The following is an 18426-nucleotide window of genomic DNA, read 5'->3' on the forward strand; positions in this document are numbered from 1 at the left end:
ATAACTTATATTTGAAAAAGTGCTAACGGAAAATGAGAAAATTAAAGTTTGGAGTTGAAAGAAATAACAAGGCCGTATGTGGAGGATAAAGAATTTGAAAAAAAATTAATAGAGTTGGCTCTCATGTAATAGCTAGCTATTCACATATTACAATATGAAAACATTAAATACATAAATAAGAGATAGAGAGGATAAGAGAAATAGAGTTAACCTTACAAACTTATAGATAGCTCCATTATTAAACTTGCTCTAAGATGAAAATGGCAATGGCACTAAAAATGTGTGGCGCGTGGTACTAATAGATAACGCATCTCTCACATCGTTCCCACTCCCTCTCCTTCCCTCCCATTTTATAGTTTTTCTGTTACCACTCCCCGTTCTCATCACCCCCTTTCTTATTCTTCGGTTTTACCGATCCCATTCTCCGTTTTCTTTTCGCATCTCCCTCCCTCTTCTCTGCTTTTAGGGCCCTTTGAATTGTATAGTGAAAGAAATGAATGAATAGAAAAATACAGGATTCTGATAGGAATTCAACCGCAAAATATAGAATTGCAAAACACAAGCAAACACACAAGAATGGCCATTTGATTGGATCGTAGAGAAAACACAAGAATCGAGTGAGAAAGATAGACTCAAATTAATTTTTCAAGAGGTTAGAGCTCTTGCTAGGTTTTCTCCAAAATCTCTATAGGATTATTCATTTCATAGGAATTTCAAATGATAGAATAAGATTTAACATTTATTTCAAAGGTCTTTGTAGGAAATTAGCCAAACCCAGTTGCCAAGGAGACGGATTGAGTGCAGTCATGGCCTTGTGGATGTCGCCTCCGCCATCATCCAGAGGATCTGGCCCATGTGAAGGCGCCGGGCCGAGTAGCGGCACCACTAGTCTCCTCTCGTTAGCACTAAAGCATGAGCTCTCTGGCAGACAAGCGACCTCTCTAACATCAACATTAAGCGCAAGGTGATAGCACATAAGTGGCCCCACTAATTTGAGGACCCAGCTGCTAACTCTAGTAGTTGTTCATAATAGAAGGATAAGCAAGGTAGCAAAGACAAGAGAGATGTTCTTATCAACCATGAGTCGATGAGGAGCCAGCATTCGTGCCATAGAGGTCGAGTGCACGAGGAGCACGATGTTTTAGGGCATAAACATGAATAGATGGCCACGAGCGACTAAGGTAGGAGGATAGAGCTAATGTGTAGTTTTAAAACAAGTGAATGACCAGAAGAGATTGAAGCAAGAAGAAGAAATCGTAACCCTTTCTTGTAGATGAACAACTCTGCAGTACTAGTAGCCAATGCGGATCTGAATCTCATAAATATTATTTGTCAGATATTATGTAGTAAATCAAATGCACCATGAATAAATAAAAAAGAAATGTATTTTCATTGTACCGTAAATTTGGGAAAAAAAGAATCGTTATCATCAATGTATAAAAGTTGTATACATGGTAATTTGAAATCTCATAGTTCAACCCAACTAAAGGAGCAATTTTGGGCAACTCAGAGATGAGTTGTTCTTTTTAGCCCAAACAATCTTGCCAAACGAAACTGGGCCTCAAAGAGCCCACCAAACGCTACAGTTGGCCCGCCTCTGATTTTCTCCACTACCTGCGCAGCGCGCCAGCGCATCGCTTTCCTTCTCCTGCCTACACATCGATCGGCCCATTTATTGTTCTTAATATTATCCTACTTTTTGCTCTCTCTCAACTAAAAGAATAAAAAAACTAAAAATGACATATTAGGAAGCAGTGTTTTAAGGTTTTGTTTGGATCATTTAGTCCGTGTACTAAAATTAGTCCTTCAAGGACTAAAAGGGATAAAAGGCACGTGGACCAAGGAAAAATAAGAGAGAGACTAATAGATTTTAATCTCCATATGCACTTTTAGTATTTTTTTAGTCACCCCTGTTTGTATTCTTAGGGACTAAAAGGGACTAATGGATTAGTCCCATGAACCAAACAGCCCCTAAATCGCCGACTAAGGCATTTAGCGACTAATCTTCTCAAACAGTTCATAATGGGCTAAATGAAACTATAACGGATTAATGGTTAAATTGTATATGATAGCAAATAACTATAGTGGGAGATAACAGATTAGCAGTACCTATAGCCGGAGGTTTGAAGCCATCTTATAAACATTTTCCTTTTTTTTTTGTTGCTGATCTGTTCATGGCTTGCACCTGGCACTACTGGCAGGTTGCTCCACTGCTGCTCGCTCACTGTATATAGCTCGGTCGGGCGTGTATTAGGGCCAAATGGTCTGAACAGTGAGCGTACACACACTACATGTGTTACTGTAACAAATACTGTAGAGCTGCCCTATCGTTTACCTGTGCAGGCGTCTACTCTCTCGCATAGTTGCATGGCACCGACCTAACCAGCCAACCAACCAGCTGGCCGTGCAGTGCCGTGCACAGACTTATTAACAGCAAACATGCCAGTGTGCCAGATTTCAGGGATTCAGAAGAACTGAAGCCCCGGGCCCTGAAATCGAACAGTGCTACTGCGTGATTGCAACTGATCTAGTCCGATCATGATCCTGTGCAGTTGTTATTAAATGCAAATTAAGCAGTTATGTGTATCATGTGATCTAGAATGGAAAGGATACACAGTGATTACTGTAGCGAAATATTGTAGCAGAGATGTATATTTGGTACTTAAACAGTCATCTAGAGCCGTTGAATTAAAAAACAAATGGTCAAGATTATGTGCAGTTGCTATTGTGCGGTTACAATATCAACTGCATTTGATGTCAATCCGATCCACGCATATGTTCACGAGGGATCGTGCTCCTCTGACATAAAGTCAGAGGGACACGGGTCATTGACGTATGGGCCCAACCTTTGCGGATCCCGTATGTCAGTGACAATGTCCCTCTGACTTTATGTCAGAAGACTCATCCGGTCATGAGTGTCCTACAGAGAAACGAGTGAGGCAGAGGTAGGCAGCCATGTGTCATTTCCCTGTGCATACCCTGTGGTTGGGGAACATAACGGCCACGCCGCTGCAGATCATGCATTGCCATCAATCGATTGATCGACGTGAGTGGCCTTCTCAGGCTCTCACCGCATCCAAAATTCAGCCTTTTTCTTTTCCTGAATTCTTGTGGCTTTCATCAGCGACACCAGTGTTATGTTATTGGCTTTGCTCCTCTGCATCAAATATGATTCACCTACATAAATCCAGTAAAGCTTACTCGTCTCTTTGCATCCTACATTAAAGGGACTATCTACTGTTTAGACACTTATAAAACAACCAAATTTTCGACGGACCAGATAGGAGAGGATACATAGCTTTAAGATTCATACAATACCCTCCCTAAACCTACCTCTTCTCTCTTTTTCCTCGCCCTTCTTTTTTATGTTGTCCCTCACCCAGCCTCCAATCCTACCAAACATCCTCCAACTCTAACCTTGTGGCTCCCACGGTGCCAATGCCATCTTGCCACCTGCTCGTGTTGGCTACCTCTCTGAGGAAACTTGTCTTCGCTCCCTTCACCTCTTTTCCAATCCTCGTACCAGACTAGTATGCGCCTCCTCTAACTTTTATGATCATTGTCTGCGTGCCCTTGACATCGGATTCGGATCCTCTGCAGTAATACGGAGGTGTATTGTTCAAGTGAGGAGCACAATAAATCAGTGCACTATAGTAGATTTACTATAGCATATAATCTGATTCCTCTTGTCTTGATTGGATGGTCTTTATTTCTCCTAATGTCAAATGCAGAGGATCCTGATTCCTCGACATCATACCGCAGGAAGTGTTTTTACCTATACATTCCCTTTGCTGTCTTGTGGTTCTGAATCCAATCATTCAGTAATTAAGGAATACACGTGTTGCTTTTTTTTCAAATAATATGATTAATGCCTTGGAGATCCAGTACTAGCTGTATCTGTCATGCTCAGGCCTGTGTGCCAAACTGATCAACCGAATTAACCTGCACAATTAAAGTCGTGTCCAATCTTAAGCTTCAGGCCTTCAATTCTGACAGCCAACGAGGGACACGATGGCTCAAACGGACGTACTATTTGACTCTTTGTCTCTATTTCTCTCTCTCCTCTCCAGATCCTGATTGTACTAACGCCGTTTTAGTACTCCATCTGGGTGAATTATCAGTTGAAGTAAGCAGTTAGTAGCTCCTGCTGCCACCGAAAAGAAAAATTGAAGGCAAAAGCAACGTAGTAGTAGTGTACAGGGATATGGTCTTTTTGTTGAGACGCCAAAGGAAATTTGTGGCACCCACTTCTGACTATATTCCATCGCAGACTGACGTACTAGTAATAATCTTGGTTTAATTTGTTCTCAAAGATATCCATTAAAAAATTAGCTTATAGAGATGAATCTAAACAAATACTTGTCTAGATTTATTCACATAAGTTGTTTCTATTTTCTTTTTTTTTTACGGAAGAAGCATGTAGTATCAGTAATTACTGAGCCACAACAATCCTCCAGGCTATTAAATAGCCCTCCGAAATCTTGTTATTTAGGAGTATTAAACGTAGATTACTGATGACAAAACCTATTCCATAACTCCTAGGCTATTTTACGAGACGAATCTAACGAGGTATAGTAATCCACGGTTGGCGGATGTTTACTGTAGCATCAATATAACAAATCATGGATTAATATACCTCGTTAGATTCGTCTCACAAAATAGCTCAGGGGTTATGGAATAGGTTTTGTCAGTAATATACGTTTAATACTTCTAAATAGCAAGATTCTGGAGGTCTATTTAATAGTACGGAGGATCCAAACAGGGCCTATGGTTCCCTATCATTCCGCTTACAAGCCACTGTTAAAATTTAATTTTGAAGCTGATTTGGAGGTTTTCTCAACGTGCTTTATTTTCAACATGAACTCTTAAACCGTTAAGAACACATTATAGAAGTTCTATCCATAAATTATTTTTGTCGCTGATAAGCTAACATATGCCAAACGATGTGATAGATCAAGGGCACAATGAGAAGACAAGATCCGGATATTTGCTCAAGTAAATTAATCAAGTTTGTTTCTAAAGATCCATGCAGTCTGCCGAGGAATTTGAACCCTAGGTCGGTCTTAACCAAGAGATTAACTCTCACATCGAGTGAGCTGCAGCTAAACTGCCTATGTATAGTAGTAGCTCCCTAATTACATTATTCAGACAATCATTGTGAAGGTACATGCAATCCTTGGGAGTCTGTCCAAGCAGGCTGTAACAGAAAGTGCACAATGAGGAGGATAATATATAAGCATGGTATTAACAATCAGTAATACACAGGCCTATGAGTCATAGGCTGTGTAATTACCTCAACATTTTAGTACTAAGATCACTAGCCCTAGCAGGGTAGTAGTATTATTACTCATGCTTGCTTGCAGGGTATGCAGACGCAGACAGTAAAAAAACTGTGGCTGGTTAAGATCTCAATACAGGCTTAACCATTAGTAAAAACACTTCTTCCAGCTTAATTAGCTCCCAAGTCAACCCAAGTTTTCCATTGGATCTTGGAGCCAATCCAACTTAAAAAACCAGACCGATTTCTATTCTATCCACTTCGATTGATTCCATGCCGTGGCTGAATTTCACATTTTTGCTGGCAATGCATATGCATATGCAGAATCTTTGGCAGGGAGCCTGCCAAAAGTCTTGGTCCCTTCGACTCCTGTACACATGCAAACAACTCATCTCTGCAGAAAAAAAAAAACACTGCAACATGTTCCTGGGGATGTTTGTGTGAGATGAGATATGCGATCTATATCATGCAGATGGAGGTCTTAAACATGTGCAGGGCACAGTGACTGAAGACTGAAGTATTACTGATCTGATTGAATTCTACTGCAGTAGTGAAAGGGATAAGTGAGTAAAGCCTGTCTTTGCTTTCTGAAGAAGCTGATGGTTCATCTGGCCACCCAACAGTAATTAGTATTTACTCCTATACTTACCAATGATCTGGCATTACATTAAGTGGCAGTTATGTATTGTTATCAGTAGGTTACCATCTGAGTGATGAGTGCAACAGTTGTTACAGCTTAGCCTTGACAAAAGTGCAAAAAGGGTAAGCTCAGATGACCACCCCTAAATGGCCTACTAGCAGTACACTACACAGAGCTGCCGCAATGCAAGATCAAAGCAGGACATAACATATATTCACCTAACACTGTCCACATTATGCAATTCCACTGTTTACTTTACTTCCTCTTGCTCTGCATAATCCAAGATCTACAGTTGAGCTTATGGAAGGTTAATTGAATTGATTGTGGCAGCATCACTAGCATGGCATCTCTGAGAGTGAGAGGTAGTAGTAGCAGTAGCATTTTTCCTTTTCTGAATGTTAAGATGGCTTTAATAATTGTTCAGATAGCTAGGCTTTGTGTGCATGAAAGGCTGGCAATGGTCTAATGGTCTCCTCTTCTTCTCCTCTCCTCTCATCAGTGGAGGAGCATGGCCTGCCCACATGGTTGCTGGCATTATTGCCTTGCCTTTCTTTCCATGCAATGCAAGATGCAACCAATGGTGGATTGGATCTGAAGGTCCAACCTTTGTCCTGTGGAAAACAGGTCAAATGGTACTATTTCTTGCCATCAATTGAGCAAAGTGCCCCCCTTTAGGGTTCATCACAGATTCCTGGCCGTCCAGGAGGCCATCCTCTCCTCTTTTGTGGATAAAGAGTAATAATCACCCACTTAGCCAACACCTTTTTGCGATGATCCAACATCGCGACCATCCGATCGTAAATCGACATCACGATTAAATACACGGACGAATAAAAGGCATATTTGATGGTTTGCCACCCAGCCCACCCTTTACATTGCTACCATCACCACCACATGACAATATTATGTATGATCCTTTAAGTCAATAACATGTGGGCCATATCATCCTTTAGGAGCGGTAAACCATCGAATCCCTGTGAAACACAATGGTGACTATAATTTATAATAAATATATAATTTCGATGGGCTCTTTTAAAATGTAGGAATTTCCTCTTATTTTTAAACCTTTTTTTTCTGAAGACTGATCAAATGTGATAATGTTTTCAGTGACATTCCCTGTTATGTGTTTGATCACAGTCACAAGATGCACTTGGTAGTGCAATAACAAAGGGCGTGTGGTTTCAACTCTAAGATTTTATGTTTAATCTCTAACACGATCACAATTTCTTTTTAAAGGATGTTTGGACTGGAGAGATGTCACTTCCTCCAAATCTCTCTCTCTCTCTCAGTCACAGGCACTAGTGTTAAGCTTAAGCAGAGAGACATGTGGTTGGGAGGTCCACTGCTGATGGGTGTCCTTAAGCAAGTGTTGTTTTTCGGCTTTTGGGGGTCTTTGATCGGATCTTCAATTCTTCATTCAGACAGCGCTCAGCTGTGGCGGCAGTGCAGTGCGCCCACAAAAACGACTTTCATTCATGCGTTGCTGCGGCTGCTGCGGACCAGCCTGCCTTGCCTGATCCCCCTTTTAATTTCGTTTTTTGTTTACTTCTCAAGTGGCCACCATCCCGTTCCGTTTGTTGTTTTCTAGTACCAATGTACCACACGCTGCAGGCTGCATCAACGGGCTGAAAAAAAAAGTGCATCTTTTAGCCCTTGGTTTCTGTAAAATATCACCTAATTTTTGGTTTCTTTGTGTATACAATGTAAAAGGAATACACACATCACACATGTACTTTGATAGTACTCCCCTGTCTCATAATCTAAGAGATTTTAGAGTGATGTGACGTTTTCTAGTACTATTTCCTTCAACATCACATATATTATGGGACGGAGGGAGTATTATCTTTTCTCACTGTCAACAACTCAGTTTAGCGGCAAGCTCACATGTTAAGTAGGAGTACTTAAGTTGAGAGGGGTCTTGAGGTAATCAGACATGGCAGAGGAAGCAGGGCGTTTCACACCTTGCCAAATCTGAAGGTCTCTTTGCAAATGTACATCTTGTACTCCGTATAAATTGAGAGAGAGAGAGAGAGCGCTCTTGATTCATGTTTCATCATGTGGGGTTCTCTCTGAGATGGTGAGGCATGACCTGCTGGCTTTCCACTGGAAATTGGTTCTTCCTCCCTCATATGGCAGGCAGAGCATGATCTGCCTTACATGAGCCTCCTGTCTGTGTCATCACCACCTCCTCCACAAGCAGCTGCTGAAAGTGAGAGAGTTCTTGGATCACTCAGAGCTAGCCTCCCTACCATTACTCTGCAAGGTACTCTCATCTTGGATCACTTGATTTTCAGTTCATCTTTTGGGTCTCGTGGTTGATTCATTCGATATTGTTTTCACTTTCCTCTTCAGTCTTCTTCCTTCTTTCGTTGGTGCAGTCATTTCAGAGTAAATTCAGATGCGACGCATGTAGCTGTCTAGTAGTGTTATGGTTGGTTCTTTGTTCAGTTGCCATGAGATGATTCAGATAGAAACTCGTCACACTCTGAACATTACAGCTTATAGCTGCGGTTTGTCGCATCAAAACTAGGCATTCCGGTTGGTGTTTTTCGCTTGATTTGTACTACTATTTGGAATTTTAGCAGGTGACACAAGAAAGCACCCAGCTAATCACTCACTTGGCTTTAGCCTCTAAATGGCTCCCACTGCGTGATTAAAAACTGTTAAAACTTCAGATTACTGACAAATGCAACGGGAAATCATCAACCGAATCCAATGCAGCAGCAGTCCTGCTCTGAATTTTATTTTTTCCGCTTCTTGATTTCTTCGTTTTGCTCGGACACTGTGACCGTCACCACTGACGAACAGTAGCTTGTGCTGGCAGCAAAGTGCCCTCGTCCTGCCGAAGCTTTAGTCAACATTTCCTTGGATCTGACGATTGAGACATGCCAGCTACTACTCCCAATTCTTGTTTTTCATTTCTACTATTTCATCTGCATTTCTGGTAATGACGATGCGTTCCTTGCTTCAGATTTTGCTCGGTTCAGACACTGACGAGGTGTAGTAAGGCTAGTTAGTAGCTAAGCTTGCACGAAGCTTAGCTGCGACATGGAGAGGAAGAGGAGGGGATGGCTCGAGCGCATCAAGAGGCTCTTCGTCTCCGAGCCGAAGCAGAAGCCCAAGCCGGACAAGGTTTGCACCGATTCATTCTTGCCACAAATTTTGCCGAAATTTTTGCGAGAATTCGTTTGATTGATTGATGAGTTGAGCTGACGAGGAGGTGGTGTTGTTGATTGATTTATTGATCAGAAGGTGAAGAGCAAGAGGTGGATGTTCGCGGGCAAGCTCAAGACGCAGCACTCGTTCGCGCTGCCGGGGCCGGCGCCGGTGGTGGAGGAGGAGCAGATCAGGCAGGCGGAGGACGAGCAGAGCAAGCACGCGATGGCGGTCGCGCTCGCCACCGCGGCGGCCGCAGAGGCCGCCGTCGCCGCCGCGCACGCCGCCGCCGAGGTGGTCCGCCTCACCGGGAAGACGGCCGCATTGGCTCCGGCGCCGGCGACGACGACGACGCCGACGCCGTACGGCCACGAACACGCCGCCCTTATGATCCAATCCGTCTACCGTGGATACCTCGTAAGTAAAACAAACAACTAAAATTTTTTGCTTCAAACCTTCAAAATTTATAGCCCCCATTTTCAATGGATTTCGTAGCGATTTGATAATTCGTCCAATTTTCAGTGAATTTGATGTCGCTCACCAAAAATGTCTTCGTATCAATACATTTTCTGTTGCTTTAATCCTTTTTTTTTCTTTTTCTTTTTGTTTTTTTACAGGCGAGGAGGGCGTTGCGAGCGTTGAAGGGGTTGGTGCGGCTGCAGGCGCTGATCCGGGGGCAGGCGGTGCGGCGGCAGACGGCGGCGACGCTGCGCGGCCTCGAGTCGCTCATGAAGATCCAGGCGCGGCAGCGCGCCAGGGCCTCATCCGCCGCCGCCGGCGGCGGCGACCACAACGCCGCTAATTCGCCGGCGCCCGACGGCATGGACGCGCTGCTCCGGCGAGGCCGGGAGCTGTACTACGCCGCCGCCGCCGCCGTCCACGTAAGTAACACTAGTAGTAAAAGAACACTCTCACCAGCTAGCTGCTATAGCTAGGTAGTAGGAACGTGCGAATGATTTGCTGGGCACATGCGCGGCATGTGGTGCGGGGTGGCGGCACGGCAGACGGCGACCCGGCCGCGTCACGTCGGTGTCGTGCGCGGCCATCGCCAGGACACATGCACATGCATGTGCCCCGATTCTTTCGTTGCTTCTGTTCTTGCGCCCAATGTAGCACTGTCCAGTGTAGCACTGTAGTAGTCGTACTACTCACAACATTTTGCTTTGCACCATCAGCTGCTGTTTCTGCTGTAATCTGGCTCTTCTTTTCCTATACTTGTCTGTCCATCGATCCATGCCTGCAAGTGCCAATGCTCATAGTAACAGTAAAAAGAAGAGGGAAAAGAGAGAGAGAGAGAGAGAGAGAGAGAGAGAGAGAGAGAGAGAGAGAGAGAGAGAGCTTGGCATATTTCGGTGGGCGAGCCAGTGAATGGATTTCATTTTACTGAAGAATCTGAAGGGCGATTGGTGGTGGTTGTTGTTGTGCAGGAGCAGCAGCTGAGCAAGGGGTGGGACAGCAGCACACTGTCGAAGGAGGAGATGAGCGCCATGAGCCGGAGCAGGGAGGAGGCCGCCCTCAAGCGCGTCCGCGCGCTCCAGTACGCCTCGCTCCACCAGAGCGTACGTCACCTCACCTCCCCCATGACGTCACGCCCCCCAGCCACTGACAGCGCGGGGCCCCCGCGATCCGGCTGTCTGGGCCCACTCGTCGGTGACTGATCGAGAGCTGTTAATTTTTGGCGCAGGAGAAGGTCGGGGTCAGGAGGCAGCCGATGAGCCGGGAGGAGATGGAGACGCTGAACCAGCGGTGGAGCTGGCTGGAGGAGTGGGTCGGGTCGCAGCCGCCGTTCGATAAGGACATCCCCGTCGCGCACCAATCTCCAAGCAGGGACGCCGCCGCCGTGAACGACGACGAACGCCCGCCGCCGCCGCCGGTGCTCCGGTCCCGGTCCAGGTCCAGGGCCGACAGGCTCGCCTGCGTCGGCGACGACGACGACGACGCCGACAGGCAGCTCGGGTACTCGGCGAGGCGGTCATTCACCCGCGCCGGGAGGCGCACGCCGGCGAGGGACGACGACGGCGGCGGCGCGGCGGCGTTCCCGGGGTACATGGCGTCGACGGCGTCGGCCAAGGCCAAGTTCCGGTCCATGAGCACGCCCAAGGAGCGCTCCGGCGGCGGCGCGGCGGACGCCTACTCGGAGCAGTGCTTCCCGTTCGCCGACCGCCTCCTGTCGCCGATCCCCTCCATGTCGCCGATCCCCTCCATCGCCAGCGACATCGTCTTCGCGAGGTCCAGCCGGCCGGCGGCGGCGCAGCGGTCGCCGCGGGTGAAGGGGCCCATGACGCCGACGAGGTCCCGGTCCCGGAGGTCGCCGGGACGCCACAGCTTTGGCTCCGAGGCCGCGCTGCACCAGCTGCAGATGGAGCAGTACACCCCTATCCGGTGAAGAGAATTAGCATCATCAAGCATGTAATTTGCAACGAACGATAAAGCAAAAAAAAAAAAAATCCTGCTTTTTTTTTGTGACTGTTCATCCTCTTCAACTGGAACTCTGGAAGGCTTCCCAGACTCAGACTGAGCTGTGAGACAACAAAAGATGGATCTGAAACACGGCACAGAAGATCGGACGACACGAAATCGTACTACGGGTTACCACAATTCATTCATACGAGTTTATACTCCACAATTGTAGCTAATGTTCCGGTAACCGTTTCTTGATGAGTAACATTGATCTCAAGGTGATTTATGCACGAACACATTCAAATATGAGCTCACACAAGGTTCAATACTGGTTTGAGAGTATTCGGTATCAGGCCAAAAAAAGAACAACAGCTGATCCCAGTTTAACTTAAAAATGAGCAACAATTGGAGCAGTAAACTACTACTGGTGGACCTTTCACGGCGGGCGGAAGCATTGAAGTATCGTTTCAAGGGAGCTATAAGCCTGGGATCATGTATCCAGCTACAAGGCCCTGATTCAAAATTGTGGAGGCAAATGAGTATTGACTCAACATTAGCCACAGGATATAAGGTGTAGAAATTGCTTTGTAACGAATGAAAGCATACAAGTATTGCTTTTTTTTTTCATTGCAAGAAAGGAGTGAAACTCACATAAAAGCACTTTCATTCATCATGACTTGATCATGTGGAATTCTATCATCTCTTCTTCCACAGGATGCGTCTCTCCCACTATGATAAGGCAGTGAAGGGGTGGGCCGAAATCGACATCTAGTAGTTTCTTCATAGGTCCAGCGACGATCTTCTGATCATCACTTCCAAGGCGAGCAACACCTATGCATAGTGAATCTGCGCCATATGCTGGAAACAAGTGATTTTTAAGTGCTAATCTAGAAGTAAAACCTACTGGCCTATGAAAAGTAGAACGTGTAAGCAACGTCCAAAAATCTAGCTATAGTTACCCTGCAGGGCATAATGAAATCCCTTTTTAGATTGGTACATTAAACTTAGATAGGCAGACTAACAGCTGTTTTTCAAGAGCATTTTAACTTGGGAAATTAATTCAGAGATTCCATGAGAATACCAGATCCCCCACGCAGTTCCTCCACCTCCAAAAGCTGACTTATTGCGGTGTTTACAGACATGAACCTTGGTGGTTCATACACTTTCTTTCCCCTGAAAGAAATAAAAATAAAATATAATGGCAAAAGATAGATATATCCTAAATGGCAACATAAAAATTCAACAGATGAATCTGCTTGTGCCGCACAGAATATTGATCAATTCTTTGAAGAAAGAACATAGCAATGAAGCATCTCTAGCACATAGCTAATTCTAAGAAGAAATTGTAGTTCTGCACTGCACACTACTGACACAGGAAATCATGCAATTTACCTGCATAAAGACTCAAGCGTTGGTTCCTTAACACGAATATCTGCATTGGATAATCAAACCACAGTTTATCTTTAATAAGGAACAGTCAAGCAAGCCCGCTTGCAGTAACAGGGAAAAAGTGAAAGTAGCACAAGATTAATCTTGAAAAGAAAGTACTAAACCATAAAGATTATCAAGCGTCAATAAATTTAGGCTAGACGTATGAAGTGTTGCATGTACAAAATTACACCTGACAAGTTCATTTGACAGTTCAGGATCAGCTGTTGATATCAATAAATTACAGGAAATAGTGGTTACCTGTCAATCCAGGGTCTGTCATATAAATTAAAAGTTTACTTTGGTTATTACATTTTGAATATCAATTGTATTTGCCAATATAAGAACCAAGATCCATAACCATGATTGTAATTTGTAAGGAAGTGTTAACCGTAAAAGAAGTCAGCCACTAGCAGCCATTCAAGTTCAATTGCCTCTCTCCTTAAGAATGCCGAGCTTTGACTACACTGAAATAAATGATCAAGCAAGCATGACAAACCTAGTAAGCAAAGTGTGTGCAGTCCAAGCCGTCGATTGTTCTGAATCTTCTCATAGAAACTGTCCGGCCTCCATGTCTCCGTGAAGAAAGGTATAGAGATGGTCTCCCCGTAGCGGTAAAGTTGCAATCCGCAAACTCCAACTGCATTCATGACGGACGCATTGTGGATCACCTTCACTTCCACCCCCATGTTCTTGGCGCGAACCACCAGATCAGTGTGTGTAGTTGCGCTGCAATTTGTCATTCAAACAGGACATAAACCGAAAAGCTGTCGCACAAGAGCAAAGGTTTACAGTACCCAGAAGGCTCTCAGAGAGCAAACCATTACCCGAAGGGGTCGCCGACGACGAGGAAGGCGACGTCCGCGTCGGCGGCCTCGCGGAGCATCTGGTCGGCGCGCTCCTCCACCATCTCGCGGTCCGCCACCGTGATCTCCTTCCCATACATCTTCTCCTGCGCAAGAAAACAGTGGGGCGATGGCGCGTGAGCGGGAACAGGCATTTGGTCGAACAGGTGGCGGGCATGGAGGGGGAGGGGGGGGGGGGGGGGGGGGGGAACGCACGAGGTTGGAGAGCGCGGAGGGGTCGAGGCCGAGGGAAAGGAGGGAGGTGTAGGCCTCCATGTAGACCTTGGCGCAGCGGCGGACGGCGTCGAGCCCCCGCACGGTGATGTCGCGCTCGTCGCCGAGGCCGAGCCCCACGATGTACAGCATCCCGGTGCTTCTCTTTTTTTGCTCTCGGCGCGTTGGCGGCGGAGGATGGGTTTGGGCGGGTGGGAGGAAGTGGGAAACTTTGGGGGGTTTCGGGGTTTCTGTCTCTTCCCTCTCCCGTAGACCGTATTGGTGAGGGCATGTTTTTTAAGGATTTTACTTTAAAAATTTACTCTGAATTTCGCAAAGCCCAATTTAATTTCTCTAGTTTATTTTATAAGAATATTTGGTTACGAAAAAGTGGAGCTAGACTTGAAGTTGTGCCAAACTGGTCCATCTTCGTGGAACCTCCAGCTTTAGATGTTAATTAAGGCTTAGAAATTAACATGTTAGAATGAAAGGAATAAAAATCTAACGTTGTAATAGTTTTACATTAAAAAGTATAATTTCTATAAGAAAATTATTTTTCAACATTAGGATCGCTAAGATAACTTTTCTTTTAACCTATGCCTACTTGTTAGCTTTATAATATTTAGTTCAGTTTTTTTCCCCATAAATCCTCCCGTTAGAACCGCCCAAAAGTTACCCAAAAATTGAAAAAAAATACAACTCTAAGAACAAAATGATGTACTCCATCCGTCCCATAAAAAAACGAATCTAAATCATAGCTATTTTTATGGGATGGAGGGAGTATTTGCTTGACCCTTTAGAAGTGAATGCCAATTACACCTCTCTCCATCTGCAACTTTTAGCTATATGTCTGGAAAAGAATATATCCGATACATAGCCAAAAAGTTATTACTTCATTTTACTACCTACCTTTGCCCGTAAAAGATTTTACTTTTGACTATGCACCTAATACCTGCCCAATATACACCTAATACTTGCCCAAATGCATGGCTAGAAATGAAATCCTTTTGGGACAGTGGTAGTACCATATCTAATTACCACCAATGCGGTCTTGGGATTAGAATTGCTAAAATCTCATTACATGATGATATGAATTGTACACTACTAGTTAACTACAATGGACTAAACTACCTCAATGGAATTCCACTAAAGTACACTATACATGAACAAAATACATCACGATGAGGGTGAGCTAATGCCATTAATTTCATTGAACAGCTCTGAACAGCTCCTTCCATTTCTCTGGGTCGCTCCCAGGTCCTTCGCCCTGAAGTGATAATTGACACTTCAGTCAAAAGATAAATAATTTAGTTTGAACGTAACTAGACAGCTTTTGTATATTTAGTTTTCAACGTAACCAAAGGCCATTTTTCAAAAAGAACACACACACACACACGCACGAGGAAATATCAAACACCAGGCATAAATACCTTCACCGAGTTGATCTCGTATATTTGTCCTTCTGTGAATTCAATATCCAAAGCTTGGATACAGGCTTCTGCCACCACCAGTCTGCTTGCTTCTCCCACAAGCTTGTCACCTAATAGGGGTAGTGATGAAGAGTTGCAAGAATAAGATAGCTTAACAGAAGTCCATTAATAACAACTAGTATAAGTTACCTTCGCCCATGACAACTGCCCGTCTTTCTCCAGCAGTAGCTTGAAGAAGTGTGTTAAGGTCATAAGAAGTGTAGGGTCCATCGGTTAATCTCCCAGGCCTGCAATGCAGCTAGTATTGGGTCATAAAAATGTATCCGTTGTGAGCCATGAAAAGGATTTATGTGCACAATACCTTATGATGGTGAAAGGTATGCCTGAGTTCTGGACAAAGTCCTCTGCCATCTTCTTGTACTTAAGCACACCAAACAGATTCATGATACTGAAAAATGCATAGCATGAGTGAAGGTTAAAATTGTGACGCAATAGAAGTTGAGGAAGCAGACACTAGACTTAATGAACTAAATTCAAGATTAAGATGGGTTTTGGAAGCATAAGCATGCAAATCTTATACAGCAAGTACATTGTCTCACAGTAAACCATTGCTAAATTAAACTCATAAGTATATTGAGGATATAAATTCTTCATTAAACTCTAGTAAAATTTCAGGATAGCTCATGGAATGCATGCAGCTTTAGACTTTGGAGACTAGTATGACTGACAGGAAGTTCAACTGTAAGATACCAAAGTTTTTCGTTGAAATTCTGCAGTATACCTCCATGGTAGTTCATTGTATTTTGTAACGCCGATGGATGACACCAGAACCAGTCTCTTGATTGTCCGTGGCATGGCGCTCACCAGATTACGGGTGCCATCCCAATCTAGAAAGGGAAAATGGTGTGTGTTCAGGAAAAAAAAAACACAACAAGACATAGGCACATAGCTGATGTTGCTAGCTCATTATGCGTGACAAAGATAGACCAGGTTATATCAGTTATAACTTATAAGAAATATCATTAACATCAATGCACAGGGAATGAATTTAACTGTAGTGTGCATGATCATGATCAACAAAAGGTACATATTAAACTGTCAATGGGAATGCCAAGATCTGGAAATATCATAAGCAGCTTATTAGCACTCCGCGACTGCCACAGTTGAATTCTTAGTTTGTCCATAGGGGATTGAAAGACTTTACCCAAGGATCATCCATCCCCCAAGATCAACCATCACTGTTCCATTTACGTACGTAGAACAAACAAATAGATGGTTTCAACAAGAACTGAAGAACTTTACTCAGTACGTACCAACACGTTCAGGAGTGTTATCCCCATCCCAGCGCTTTGAAGGGAATGCTGTAGTTCCAGTAGTGCAGATGACATGCGTAACTCCCTATGAAAAGAGATCCCTATATTTTGATTTATTCAATCATGCATAAATAGAAAGCCCATAACGCTCTACCATTTCAGCTTCAAAACAATAAAACACAAGAAAATGAACCTCAAATATTTCTGGATCCAATTCTGCAGCATTTCTCGTGTCCGCCTTGTAAGCCTTCCATGAAGTAACAATTTACATGAGCAAAATTTACACAGAAGGAAATAGAATGTTCAAGCTCTCTGGATGTAAGATCACCTGAAATACGCTCTCATCTTGCTCGCCGAATAGGGTCACTGCCTTTGCAGGATCTCTTAGCAACAACCTTGTCTTGATGTTCCTGCTCAGTAAAGATGCCACCACCAACTGCCCTGCAAGGATCTGCTCAATCAATATCTAGACAACTGCAGAACATATATTTATCACTTAAAATGCAGAGCAAATGTACGCTTAACTAAAAGAATTACCAGCATGATGAGCTTGACATAATCAGATAATGGCATAGTAAAATGCTACGAAATATTTTGTGAAAAAAAAAATACTCACACAGTAGTGACACTCCAATGGAGAGAAGGTGTGACACTGAAGCTATGGAGAGAAGGGCTAGAGATGTGGGTCTCCTTACCTACGCCGCCGGTCCCGCCGACGACGAGAACTAGCTTGGACGAGGCGTCGGCCGCCGCCTCCGCGCCGGCCTCACCCGACCCCTCCGTCCGCTGCTGCTGCTCCTGCTGCCGCACGGCCTGCGGCTCCTCCGCCACCGCCGCGAGCCGCCATCTGCAGCGACCCGCCGCGGCGCGCGCGGAGGATGTGGGCACCACCACCGAGCAGCAGCGCCGCGGGGCCGCTCTACCGCCGTAGGCCTGGCGCGGGGAGAGCGCGAGAGGGTTGAGGCAGGCCATCGCCATCGCCATCGCGGGCTCCCGGTCCTCGGGTGTTCGACGCGGGGGGTGCGCGTTGCGCGGCGAGGTTGGGGGGAGATATTGGTGGCGAGGCGGGCCGAGCGACGCGACGCGACACGACGCGGCGGTGGACACTTGGCGGCAGCCGGGCCAGGCGGCAGGCGGGGGGTGGGGGGGCGTGTGGTCCGCGAACTGCGGCGCGGCTCAGCCACAGCACGCCGCCCCCGGCGTCGCCGCCGATCCTGCGATGACGCCGCATCCGACGTCCGGTTCTTCTTCCACGTAGTGTTAGCTCTCACCGTAGATTTGAATAAGCACGATCGGGGAACAATTTTCTCGTGCCAAACTACTACTATATGGTATTAACGTAAAATGACGTGGTATTAACGTATAATTGATTGAGTTTTAATTATTACAAACTTTAAAAATAGATTAATATGATATTTTAAAGCAACTTTCATATAGAAAGTTTTCGTACGAAACGTACCATTTAACGGTTTGAAAAACGTGTCACAAAAATTTTTATCTTCATCCAACTCTTGGAGAAATGAACGGGACCAGAATATACGCTCTAGCTCGCAGCCCACTTACCACCCTCTAAGTGGCATATGGCTCACTAAGTAGAGGACCCGTGTGATCATAATTCGGGATGACATAGGAGACAACCAACCGAGCGACGCAGCCACCCCCGCACCTCTGCCCCTTGCCACCACCGGAGCAACCCGTCAGCAAGCCACGTGGTTGCAAGGAA

At 45.1% G+C, this 18426-nt stretch overlaps 3 protein-coding genes across 5 annotated transcripts; 1 reads left to right on the plus strand and 2 right to left on the minus strand.

Annotated features, from left to right (window-relative positions):
• The first annotated feature begins 7836 nt into the window (after nt 1-7836).
• On the plus strand, nt 7837-11986 carry LOC127767545 (protein IQ-DOMAIN 3-like). Of its 3 annotated transcripts, none has more exons than XM_052292916.1 (6): nt 7837-8181; nt 8890-9050; nt 9168-9491; nt 9692-9955; nt 10508-10633; nt 10759-11986. In XM_052292916.1, the coding sequence occupies exons 2-6, from the start codon at nt 8967-8969 to the stop codon at nt 11458-11460; spliced, it is 1500 nt and encodes a 499-aa protein (XP_052148876.1). In that variant the 5' UTR covers nt 7837-8181; nt 8890-8966; the 3' UTR covers nt 11461-11986. The 3 variants fall into 3 exon arrangements, with proteins under 3 accessions (XP_052148876.1, XP_052148874.1, XP_052148873.1); XM_052292914.1 differs by having other exon boundaries at nt 9171-9491; nt 10502-10633; XM_052292913.1 differs by having other exon boundaries at nt 7838-8181; nt 10502-10633.
• Nucleotides 11838-14192, minus strand: LOC127767546 (probable diphthine methyl ester synthase). The gene is made up of 7 exons (XM_052292917.1): nt 13964-14192; nt 13730-13854; nt 13402-13631; nt 12867-12906; nt 12556-12647; nt 12126-12332; nt 11838-11986 (listed from the first exon to the last, which is right to left on the minus strand). Exons 1-6 carry the CDS (start codon nt 14111-14113, stop codon nt 12145-12147), a joined length of 825 nt encoding a protein of 274 aa, XP_052148877.1. The 5' UTR covers nt 14114-14192; the 3' UTR covers nt 11838-11986; nt 12126-12144.
• A 787-nt stretch (nt 14193-14979) lies between these two features.
• On the minus strand, nt 14980-17826 carry LOC127765443 (sanguinarine reductase). Its single transcript, XM_052290350.1, has 9 exons — nt 17399-17826; nt 17032-17144; nt 16897-16950; nt 16704-16788; nt 16172-16277; nt 15752-15838; nt 15580-15677; nt 15391-15500; nt 14980-15227 (listed from the first exon to the last, which is right to left on the minus strand). Exons 1-9 carry the CDS (start codon nt 17685-17687, stop codon nt 15168-15170), a joined length of 1002 nt encoding a protein of 333 aa, XP_052146310.1. The 5' UTR covers nt 17688-17826; the 3' UTR covers nt 14980-15167.
• Between the last annotated feature and the right edge of the window lie 600 nt (nt 17827-18426).

The sequence above is a fragment of the Oryza glaberrima genome, chromosome 3 (genome assembly GCF_000147395.1).
Source record: "Oryza glaberrima chromosome 3, OglaRS2, whole genome shotgun sequence".
Lineage (NCBI taxonomy): Eukaryota > Viridiplantae > Streptophyta > Magnoliopsida > Poales > Poaceae > Oryza > Oryza glaberrima.